The sequence below is a fragment of the Carcharhinus amblyrhynchos genome, chromosome 14 (assembly GCF_965287045.1).
Source record: "Carcharhinus amblyrhynchos chromosome 14, sCarAmb.v2.hapA, whole genome shotgun sequence".
In the NCBI taxonomy this organism is placed as follows: domain Eukaryota; kingdom Metazoa; phylum Chordata; class Chondrichthyes; order Carcharhiniformes; family Carcharhinidae; genus Carcharhinus; species Carcharhinus amblyrhynchos.
In genome coordinates this window covers 69,958,107-69,970,508 of record NC_137337.1, presented here as the reverse complement: position 1 = coordinate 69,970,508, position 12,402 = coordinate 69,958,107, and the positions used below count along the sequence as shown (strand labels likewise).

The window sequence follows — 12,402 nt, the reverse complement described above, 5'->3', positions numbered from 1 at the left end:
AAGTGTAGACAGAGTCAACGGATGGGAGGCTGGTTTGTGTGAATGTAGCCCAATCCATCACAATCTTTTGTACTTCCTTGCAGTCTTGGACAGAGCAGGAGCCATACCAAGCTGTGATACAACCAGAAAGAATGCTTTCTATGGCGCGTGAAAAGTGTAGCATTAAGGGTTGGAATCTAGACTTATATTTTTTCCCCAACGTGGCCACACCTGAAACTGGAAAATTAAACAATTTCAGCACAAAACTGTTTTCAACTGTGGTCTTCTATAGAACAGTAAGGTTCTTGGAATAGAATCATAGAATCCTACAGTGCAAAAGTAGGCCATTCAGCCCATCGAGTCTGCACAACTCTCTGACAAAGTATCTTACCCAGGGCCTATCTCTGTTACCCCACATATTTACCCTGTTAATCCCCCAAACCTAGGCAACGTGGGACACTAAGGGGCAATTTAGCATGGCCGATCCAGCACATCTTTTGACTGAGAAAGGAAACTGGAGCACCCGGAGGAAACCCACGCAGATGCGGGGAGAGTGTGCAAACTCCACACAGTCGCCCGAAGCCAGAACCGAACCCAGTTCCCTGGTGGTGTGAAGCAGCTGTGATAACATTGTGCCACTAAGCTGCCCCTCTTGTGTCAGAGGTTCATAGTTTGAGGATCTGAAACCTGAAGAATCTTGCTTTTCCTGTTTCAAAAAGAAACAATTTTCTTGAGGTATACAAGACAGTCAGTGAACAAGGGCAGCTTGTTTCAGCATTCGATTGACAATAGAGAAAATGATACAGGTTCAAAAACAATGTCAAAGTCAATGTTCTTCATACACACATGGAATTAAGGAGAGACTTGTTCTGCGCTGTAGTGTTCTATGTTCTGGATCCTGCAATAACAAGGCTGGGCACTGTAGCTCTTTTTGAATAGATAAGGAGAGTTGGACACTGTCCAACTCCATCTTCCTCACCTATGGTTAATTTCATAGAATAGTCAAATCTACAGTGCAGGAGGCCATTTGGCCCATTAAGTTGGCACCAACAACAATCCTACCCAGGTCTTATCCCCGTAACCCCACATATTTATCCCACTAATACTAAGGGGCAATTTATCATGGCGAATCCACCTAACCTGCACATCTTTGGACTATGGGAGGAAAACAGAGCACCCAGAGGAAACCCATGCAGACACGGGGAGACCGTGCAAACTCCACACAGACAGTGACCCGAGGCCAGAATTGAACCCGGCTCCCTGGCGCTGTGAGACAGCAGTGCTAACCACTGTGCCACCATGCCATCTTTGTGATTCTTTACAAAGAATCACAGCATTTACATTACAACAGCCTCTGGAAACCTTATTGCTGGAAATTATCCAGTACATCTTAAGTGTGTCAGAAAAAGCACTTTAAAATGAATACTGTATAAAGCCTAAACATGCCTAATACTGGAGGAGGGAAGAACACATAAGTCACCACAACAGTGGTTTGTATTGTACAGCATAACTCCTTGTGCCTGGAAGTTAGATTTCTGTCTGCCTACTGCATAGAATGCTGAATGATACTATTTTGATATGCCTCCAATACCCTTCCAGTTTTGACTGCACCCCCACTTTTACACCAATTCTAGACCTCTCAGACCCCCTCACCTCTGAACCCATATTAGTCTCTCCTGGAATAAAAACAGAAAATGCTGGAAAATCTCAGCAGGTCTGACAGCATCTCTGGAGAGAGAAAAGAGCCAACGTTTCGAGTCTGGATGACCCTTCATGTGTCTCTCCTGCTGGATTGCCATATGGGTCAGAACAGCTCACGGGCATTCTTTACAGTCTGTCCTCCAACCAAAAGGAGGATCGATCGTTTTGTAAGGGAGGGGTGGGGGGCGGTGGGAGGCAGCGAGATGACAAGGGAAAGAGAAAACAAAAAAAAAGGAAGCTGAAGAAGTAGAACCATTCAGATTAATTTCCAAAGCCTCGTTACCTCCATGCAGGTCCTCAAACTTCAAGAACGGCACACGTGCAACATCTTGGACATTTTGGGGAGGGGGAGTTTCCCTTTCTGCCCGCCACAGGCGAGGGTGCAGACAGGCAAAGGTCCGTTGACCTCAGGTGGAATTTTCCGGTTTTGGAGCGAGAGTGACTGGAAAATCCCGGCCTCGGAGCCTGATTGTTCTCACCAGTTGCAATGACATTATTGCACACCCAGCACATACTCAGTGGTTTCAAAGTGTTGCACTTTCAATGGATTCAAGGCTTTTCGTATCGTGACACAGTGGTTAACTCTGCTGCCTCACAGTGCTAGGGATTCAGGTTCGATTCCCGGCTTGGGTCACTGTCTGTGTGGAGTTTGCGCATTCTCCCTGTGTCTGTGTGGGCTTCCTCCGGGTGCTCCGGTTTTCTCCCACAGTCTGAAAGATGTGCCGGTTTGGGTGCATTGGCCGTGCTAAATTCTCCCTCAGTGTACCCGAACAGGCGCCAGAGTGTGGCGACTGGGGGATTTTCACAGTAACTTCACTGCAGTGTTAATGTAAACCTACTTGTGACACTAATAAATAAACTTTTAATATGTTCTGCCCAGACCCGTGTACGGTTTCCAATAACAAAATAGTTTGCGGACAAGCTGCAATTCTGTAAACAGCCAGGCATCCTCATTCACGGAAAGCGGGCTGAAGCAACTTCCTATCTCAGTATGAACTCCACCTCTACCCTGAGCCAGTAGAAGAAAGTCTTCACTCACTATCCCCCTGGTGGTGGTCAGGAATTGAGTGGAACAGACTCAAACCAATACATGCCTCTGTTGACACCCCAACCTCACCAATGACCATCCCACTCGATAGTGTGGTCCTCTGAACCAATAGCACATTCCCCACCAAAATTTTCAACAGAAAGTAAACAGCAAATATCTGAAATTTCAGTGGCTGGCTATAAGAAATATTTGCAATGGCTTTAGTTTTTACAATCTCCTTGAAGAACTTCACAACTTTGCTGTTCCTTCTCTCAGACTAATTCAGAATCAGAGAATCGTACTGGGCAGGAGGAGATCATTTGGCCCATCGAGTCTGCACCGACCACACTCCCTTCCAGACTCTATCCCCATAACCCCATGCATTTACCCTGCTAGTCCCCCTGACACTAGGGGCAATTTAGCAAGGCCAGTCCACTTAACCTGCACATCTTTAGTCTGTGGGAGGAAACCGGAGCAACAGGAAGAAACCCTCGCAGACACGGGGAGAATGCGCAAACTCCACACAGACAGCGATCCAAGCCGGGAATCGAACCCAGGTCCCCGCTGGTGCTATGAAGCAGCAGTGCTGACCACTGCGCCACCATGCCGCCCCTATTTTCCCATTTCAACAAATAAATCAACAGATGCTCCCCACACTGACTCCCCTCGCACACACGTGCCCAACCACCCCTGTGCCACCTCCTCTACACCCACCCCGCGGACGCATGCCCACGCTTCAACATTTAGACAAAGAAATCAGCAGACCCTCCCCACACTGCCTCCCCTTGCACACACGGCCACCCACCCTGTGCCAACCTCCCCCACACTTCTGTCCCGCCACCCCCATGCAGACAACCACCCACCTCCCCCCCCGCCCTACCCCGACCCCACAACCGCAACTTTCCTTTTGCCCATCAGGGTGAAGGGTAGAGGAACAAGGCCTTGGAACAGGTTCCTACCTCCAGACATCGCTGCTTTTGGAGAACATGGAAGATCGGATGACCTCTGGTGCCATCCAGGCATAGGTACCCGCGGCACTCATTTTAGTGGTTTTGTGCCACTCTCTGGCTAGGCCGAAGTCGGTGATTTTCAGAGTCTTGTTGCTCAGGCTCTCGTTCTCCACCCTCTCGTGTATTAAAACTGGGAATAAATGGAGAGAGAATGATTAACTCGGAACCAAAAAAAAACCACATCCTTCGTGGACATCCCATCAATACATGGGTGTCCTCGATCTCTCAGGAGAGAAAATGTCAAAGAACCACCTGGCTAGAGATAGCTTGCTTACTCAAATGCAAGAGATTGCTGCAATTTAGTTTGATATGTGAGGAACTGGCGACTTTCTGGGCCTAAAAGTTATCCGGATACAGAAATGCGCTGGTGCCAGTATTTCCCATACAGGAAGCCAAGCTCCTGCGTAGGACGGCTCCATGGCCACAGTGGCAACAAGAGCAGGTCAGAGGCTGTGGTGAGTAACTCACTTCCTGACTCCCCAAAGCCTGTCCACCATCCGCAAGTCATGGAATACTCCCCACTTGCCTGTGGGTGCAATAACACTGAAGAAGCTTGACGCCATCCAGGACAAAGCAGCCCGCTTCTTTGGCATCATTAAGAAACCAACAACATGGTTAAACAATCCATTTAACATCCACTCCCTCCACCACTGATGCTCAGTAGCAGCACTGTGTACGAGCTACAAGATGCACTGCAGCAATTCACCAAAGATCCTTAGACAGCACCTTCCAAACCCACCACCACGTCCATCTAGAAGGACAAGGGCAGCAGATAAATGGGAACGCCACCACCTGCAAGTTCCCCTCCAAGCCACTCAACCATCAGTCCCTGGGTCAAAATCCTGGAATTCCCTCCCTAATGGCATTGAGAGTTAACCCACAGAACATGGCCTACAGCAATTCAAGAAGGCAGCTCACCACCACCTTCCCATTGCCTAACTAGGGATGGCCAATAAATGCTGGCCAGCCAGCGATGCCCCTGTCTCACGAATGAATAAAATAAAAGAATGCACACTAGTTGACCTCTCCAAGTTACCAAGTATGCACAGCCTTGCTAAAAAAATGTAAAGGCTCTGCATACAACAAAAGTAAATTAGAGGGTATCTAATTGTGTACATACAAGCAAACACACACCTTGCTCTACTGGTTCAAGAGGATGTTAAGACCACCATGATACTATGTGAAGAGCAGAGGAACTCTCTTGGCATACCGGCCAACATTCCCCCCTGCAACCATCACCACCAAAGAACAGGTCAACTGGCTATTGCAGTTTGTGGAATCTTGCTGCCCTCATAATGGTGGCCATGCTAACCAGCATGGTAACAGTTACCACACTTCAATGGAACAATTGAAAGTGAAACAATTAGGCAAGATTTGTCCCATCCCACCCACCACGGGAATTGTAGCAGGCGGGACACGGACCATGTAAAGGTCCACTGATTTTCCGGCCTTGGGGCGAGCACAGCGGGAAAATCCAGCCTCCGGAGATATTTGTGGGGTTCACTGTAGTACCTGTAGAAATGCAAATTTGTCTCTCTTCAGAAACTGGCATGGACAAGTTGGGCCGAAGGGCCTGTTTCCATGCTGTAAACCTCTATAACTGCTCCATGTGGTCCTGCACAATAGAGGGCAGGTTTATGGTTGAGAGGATTGTGCGGTGGTCTAGCAATCCAGCGACCTAGGCCAATACTCTGGGGACATGAGTTCATATCCCATCACGGCAGCTGGTGAGATTTAAATTCAATGGATAAATCTTGGAAGCTAGTCTCGGCAATGGTAAATAATTATCATTGATTAGCATAAGGGACAACCTGGCACACTAATGTCCTTCAGAGAAGAAAATCTGCCATTGTAGAATTCTACAGTGCAGAAAGAGACCATTTGGCCCATCAAATCTGCACCGATACAATCCCACCTAGGCCCTATCCCCATAACCCTATGCATTTACCCTAGCTAACCCCCTTGACACCAAGGGGCAATTTAGCATGGGCAATCCACCTAACCCGCATGTCTTTGGACTGTGGGAGGAAACCGGAGCAAACCCCTGCAGGTATGGGGAGAATGTGCAAACTCTGCACAGACAGTGACCCAAGCTGGGAATCGAATCCTGGTCCCTAGCACTGTTAGACAGCAATGCTAACCACTGTGTCACCATGCTGCCTGAACATCAGTTCAAAAGTAACTGCCTACAGTTGAGATGTTAAGGGGTTAACATCCCATGAATCTCCTATGATCTTGGCCATTTGTAAAAAAGGTTTTGCAGGATCTCAGATGGGGTTAAGGGGTTAACATCCCACAGTAAACAGCAGAGTGCGGGATGTATCCACTGATGAAGAAAAAAGGTGGAATTACACAAAAGAAACCTCAAATCAAGGATCGTCACACTTGAATCATGTCAGGAACCTTGTCCTTAACATTACTGCGGGATCCTCTGTAGTTTTTTTAAAGTTACAGTTTAAAGTTTAAGTTTGCACTGTTTGCAAATTTGAAGTTTGTACAGTTTGTACCTGGTAATTTCTTAACATAAGATAAGTTATAACGCACTGTATAGCTATATGTTTTCAGTTCAGTTGGTGTTCAGTTGCTGTTAGAATGCTGCACAAACTTTTGAGGTCAACGTCTCTCTCTTTCTCTTACCAGTAAATTAATCTATTTTGCTTTCTGTAAAAGGATGCTTAATAAAGAAGTTTCTACTTCGAACCACTCATGCTGAAGTTTGTCCTGAAGAAGAAAATAAACCCTACGGTTACCAAGAATGTGTCAGGTTTGTCTAGTTACCATGTTAGCACTGCTGCCTCACAGCTCCAGGGATCTGGGTTTGATTCCTGGCTTGGGTCACTGTCTGTGTGGAGTTTGCGTGTTCTCCCTGTGTCTGCGTGGGTTTCCTCCAGGTGCTCCGGTTTCCTCCCACGGTTTGAAAGATATGCAGGTTAGCCATGGTAAATTAACCCTAGTGTCAGGGGGAATTAGCAGGGTAAATATGTGGGGTTATGGGAATAGGGCCTGGGTGGGATTGTGGTCAGTGTGGACTCAATGGGCTGAATGGCCTCCTTCTGCACTGTAGGATTCTATGATTCTATGTATAGACCATGTGGTGACATGAGAATGTGATGATGGAGGAGCACAGAGGTTATCCCTGGGAGCGGGGGCAGAGTGCAAGTATTGTATGCGGCTACAATTCAGCCTTGACAAGGTTCACCAACACTTGTCTCCTTCCCTCCAGCCCAAGTGCTCCCACCACACAGTAACAAACACAATCAAAGATACGTAAAATATTCAGCAGAAATGTTTGAGCTGCAATGGGCCTGTAACATATTGAAGGAAGACGGTCAAATCTGTACCAGTGCTGTGAAAGATCGATCAGATTCATCTCAATAATCCTGTAAATGTATCCATCTTTGTGTAATTATCCAATTCCCTTTTTAAAAGTTAGCATGGAATCTTCCTTCACAGCCCGTTCAAACTGTACTTTCCAGATCAGAACCACTCACTGCACAGGGAGAATTCTCACTGCACCTCTGATTCCTTCACCAATCAACACAAATGTACGTCCTCTGGTTACTAATCCTCCAATCAGCAGAAAGGGCCTCTCCAGAGGGAACAGGAGCACCATGGCGAGAACGTGCAAACTCTATATAGGCCCAAGGCCGGAATCGAACCCAGGTCCCTGGCGCTGTGAAGCAGCAGTGTTAACCGTAGTGCTACCTACTCAAGCTAAGACCTAATCAGTAATTTGTAAAGATTTTGCATAATATCCCTACTTTCATACCCCTTGTGTTTACTTATGAATCAGTCAAACTAGTATGGTGGCACACTGGTTAGCACGGCTGCCTCGCAGCACCAGGGACCCAGGTCCGATTCCCGGCTTGGATGACTGTCTGTGTGGAGTTTGCACATTCTCCCCGTGTCTTTTTTTTTATTCATTCGTGGGATATAGGCACAGCTGGTTGGCCAGCACTTGTTGCTCATCTTTAGCTGCTCTTGTTCAGAGGGTAATTGAGAGTCAACCATATTGCTGTGGGTCTTGAGTCACATGTAGGCCAGACCAGGTAAGGACAGCAAATTTTTTTCCTCAAAGACATTAGTGAACCAGATGGGTTTTTCCGACAATCGACAATGGTTTCACGGTCATCAGCAGATTTTTAATTCCAGATATTTTTTCAATGAATTCAAATTCCACCATCTGCCGTGGCTGGATTCGAACCCAGGCTCCCCAGAACATTAGCTGAGTTACTAAATTTATAGTCCAGTGACAATACCACTAGACCATTGCCTCCCCATCTGCATGGGTTTCCTCTGGGTGCTCTGGTTTCCTCTCTGAGTCTGAAAAATGTGTAGGTTAGGTGCATTGGCCATGTTCAAATTTCCCTCAATGTGCCTGAACAGGTGCTAGAGTGTGGGATTTTCACAGTAACTTCAATGCAGTGTTAATGTAAGCCAACTTGTGACACTAATAAATAAACTGTAAACTGAGGTGAGCAGGGAACGAGGGATGGAGAGGATACGGAGAGATGGATGCTTCAGGTATTTGGTCACAAAGAAATCGGCCCTTTTCATTTAATCCTCATAATCTGTCCTTTCCTGCCTCTCTGGGTCAGACCCTAAACCTACAGCTAGCTTGCCCGCAGGCAACTGCTGACAAAGCATTTCAGCTAGGTCACTCAAAGGTGTACAAAAATCTATATATCACTCCAACGCTCAACCGATGACACCCTTTGAAAGCTGCTGATGTCCTTACTTGATACACGCTTCTTTCCCCTGAATAATTTACAGGCTTTTAAAAGCTGACCTTGGCATCACCTAACAACTGATTCTTAATTCATCCCATCATTTGGATGACTCTTCCAGACCACAGTGTATGATGGAAGAGAGGCAAACTTTTAAACAGTGGGTTTAAACAGCACAACATTGCTCTTTCTTTCCATAGCGTTCTGAGACAGGTGAAGTAATGAATGGAAAATTCCTCCTCTAGCTCAGCGATTATTTACAATGGATACAGTGAGACTTCTTGCTGTGCTTACCCCAGTCCAACGCTGGCATCTCCACATCATAGTTCCAATGAAGCATACAAAAACGTTGGGGGGGGAGGGGGGACTTCCCAAAAATATTCTAAGTGCCAAACTGGAATCACAACAATTTTTTTAGGTGCGCTCTAAGACGCTGTCTTATGCCACTTTGAGAAAGAAATTAGGCAGTGTGATTCTCACCAGTAGGAGGGGGGGGGTGCAAAGATTCAATTCATGCCAGGAAGCCAGCTACTGACTGCTAGAGGGCACCATTGTGCATGTACCTGATCTCCCAATGCACTATGCACAATCGTACACCATGCATTGGAATATTAGTACTCTCCCACTCCACGGGCATCACCTTCCTCTGCCCCCGATCACTCCCCAACCGCCTGGACCTGGAGGAGATGGAGGAGTGCCACATCTCCTCAGATAAGGGGGGGTGCCAGTGAGATCGCTGGGTGTAGCCATGCGGAGGAGGAGGCGGAAGAATTCCAGGTAATGGACAGGACCCAACTGGGCCAAAGCACTGGGGAAGGCTTCATAGCGACTCACTTCAGGGATGAGCAGGGCTAGGATTGACTAGCTCTCCCTCACCATGGGGAGTAATATCTCAGCAGTGATGTGGTGCCGGCATTATGTTCCCATGTGTTGCCAGAAGTCATGGGCAGGGTGTTGAAGCTATTGTCTGGACTCAGCGCGAGAAGAGAATGATGATGACGACTTGCACTGAGGAAGTCAGCGATGCTTCTCTCACTCTCAGCAATATGCCTGATAGCAGAGCGTCACGCGTCCTGCCATCGGATGGGCTTATCATAGGGTTCAGAAACACGGTGTCAGCCATTGCAGGCTCCACCTACGTCTGGACCCTGGTGTTCACATCCATCTTACAGTCGAGGTGTGAGCAGCACCTCAACAGCCCTTGGGCTTGTGGTCACTGGAGAAGAGTTTTAGACATGAGAAGGGTGAGCTTTGACTGTGTTTGAGGGGGGGGGGGGGGGGGGGGTGCAAGGGGATGGGCATGCCAATAGGAGTGCCTTCATACTATGCTGGTGGCGTGGGGGCGGGACATAGCAACGCCGTTTTCACAATGCACAGGGCTGAGGCACTGGGTGATCCCAGTGGTTCCCTCAACTTGGTGGCATGAACAGACAGGGTGGAGGCTCTGTGGACGAACAAGTGAATTTCAACGACAAACATGCAATACAATGATGATCTATTCACACCAGTGTCTCTGTTCACCCGTGCCCACTAAGTGCCAAAGGTTACTTAATCTTCCTGACCCTCCCAGTACGTCTGGGCATATCTCCAGGATCCATTGCTGAATTCAAGGCAGCCTGCTGACTTCCAAACTCATGTTGCCTGAGATGACCTTGATGGCCATCCCCTGGGATCTAGAGGGTCCAGGCCTGCTTTCGGGCCACATGGATGTTTACCTGGTTTCTTCTCGGTGTCAGGGGCTGGAGGTGTGTGTCGCTCACAGGGAAGAGAAGTGTCAGATGCGTTGGAAACATCTAGAATCCCCTGGTTGGAGGGCCCCAGGCTGTTCCCCTGTTAATCCTTTTCCCTCCGGCCTCCAGGGATCCCTCTTCCATGGGATGGAGAGGTGGCTGGAGAGAGATCCAGAAGCCCCCTGGTCCTCTCGCGCTAACATCATGGATTCCAATCAGTACCTGCACCGTGAGGTCAGAGCCCTGCACCATGGAGCCCCCCCCAGACATGGGGGTGATGAACTGACTCATGGTACGGGGGTGGAGGTACCGTACCATGGTCTCCACTGCGTAAGCCACTCTCACCCTGAGTGTAGGCCTTGGTGAGCTGAAGTGACGGCGCCATCTCCTCGGATAGAATGTGACGAGGCTCCTCCAGTCGACCTTGCGTTCCGAGAGCTGCTGTCATCCCTTCCTGATACCAGCAGCTGTGGGACGACTGGGCCTAGGGGCACGTCATTGCCAAGGGGCTTAGCAGAGTCTGGGCTCTGGCATCCCTCCGAGTGCCAGTTCCCTGGGACGTCCCTGCCTCCGCCTGGGAGGTGCTCACCACTGAGTGACCCAGAAGCCCGTCTACTTATTGAATGCCCCCAAGGTGTCTGTGCTGGTGCCGGGGTGTGGCTGATGGCTGCGATGCCTCTTCCATGGTGGGGTTGGAGGAGGTGCCCTGCGGATGTAGGGTGGGTCTAGGGGGCAGGAGGATGGTCCGTTCTGTTCCACTGGCTGGCCTGCAAGGGAAGGAAGATGGCATCAGTGCATCGCAGGGGATATGGAGGGAAAATTTATTGCTCATTCGAGACTTGAGGAATGTTGAGGATTCTCACGTTTCTCTGCTGCTCCAACATCGCAAATACTTTCTTCCTTCTCCCCGGCCAGCTCGAGGGCTCACTCCTTGAAGCGTGTGAGGGTTCTCAGCTCAGACTTGACTCCAGTTGGCTTCACCCGCTCATGTCTGCTGTGGTTGAGTTTGTCCTGCAAAGACACGGATGGGGATAGGCTGGTATCATGAGGTTGAAGATGGTGGTGGAGATGTGACAGGCGTGGGGCTTGAGTGGGAGCTGGAGTGTGAGACGCGAGGCAGCAAGCAGTGTGGCTGGGTGGAGTTGGAGGTGCAAAGCAGGGTGTATGAGGGGGTCCGGTGGGAGACTGGGGGGGGGGGGGGGGGGTCCACTTACCTTGGCTGAGCAAAGGAGACCGTTGATGATCTTTCGACACTGCTGCCCCGTCCTCTTCTGCAGTGCGCTGGCAATGACCAGGCCTGCCACTGCATCCCAGACGGGGGCTGGTGACCCTGCTGAAAGAACATGTCCCGGAACAGTGGGTGCTCTGGGTCTGCTCCACTTCGTCCAGCATCCTGGAGAAGGCCCCCTCCGCTGCGGGTTTCTTGGCTGCCGTTCCCCGCGCTCATTCTGGAACAAGCTGTCTATATGAAGTTCCCCAGTGTTTGCAGTATTGCGGGACAGGGATTCAGAGGAAACATGCAACTAGAGCAGCACTGTTCCAGTGGGCGTAAAAATTATTACTAATGAGGCATAAAGATTTATGGCTACACGGTGGTTAGCACTGCTGCCTCACAGCACCAGAGATCTGGGTTCGATTCCCAGATTGGGTCACTGTCTGTGTGGAGTTTGCACCTTCTCCCTGTGCCTGCGTGGGTTTCCTCCAGGTGCTCCGGTTTCCTCCCACAGCCCAAAATTATGCAGGTTAGCATTGGCCATGCTAAATTCTCCCTCGGTGTACCCGAACAGGCATCGGAGTGCGGCGGCGGCTAGGGGATTTTCACAGTAACTTCATTGCAGTGTGAATGCGAGTCTACTTGTGACTCATAAATAAACTGTACTCGTCTCTTAACGAACGGCGAAGCAGTCTCGAAGTGCCTAACTCCGCTCCTATTTCAAGTGTTCATATGGCACTAACATCCTGGGGAAGAATAAAAAAATCCCTTGTTGGTAAGGTGCACTGGCTCCTGTTACTGTTAATTGAATCATTTAACCATTGCTTGTTTTCCATTTAAGAGTTGTACAAATATCCACGCACTTGCAGATTATCACTCCTCCTTTCTCCTTTGCCCCTTTTGAACAATAGCTCTATTGCAAGATCTGTATCGGAAACCTGAACTTGACTGTTCCCTCCACTGGTGACTGAACTGCCGATAGTTTCCTCTACTTTAATGTTTCTGATTCAGATTT

The 12,402-nt window shown here is 48.9% G+C and overlaps 1 protein-coding gene across 1 annotated transcript in view; it reads right to left on the bottom strand.

The window, feature by feature from the left end:
- The window catches only part of map3k9 (mitogen-activated protein kinase kinase kinase 9), a 131,796-nt gene that overhangs the window by 39,776 nt on the left and 79,618 nt on the right, over positions 1-12,402 (bottom strand). Inside the window, exon 3 of the mRNA XM_080202052.1 lies at positions 3,667-3,847. Coding sequence (XP_080058178.1) covers positions 3,667-3,847 — 181 coding nt within the window. The remainder of the gene's footprint in view (positions 1-3,666; positions 3,848-12,402) is intronic.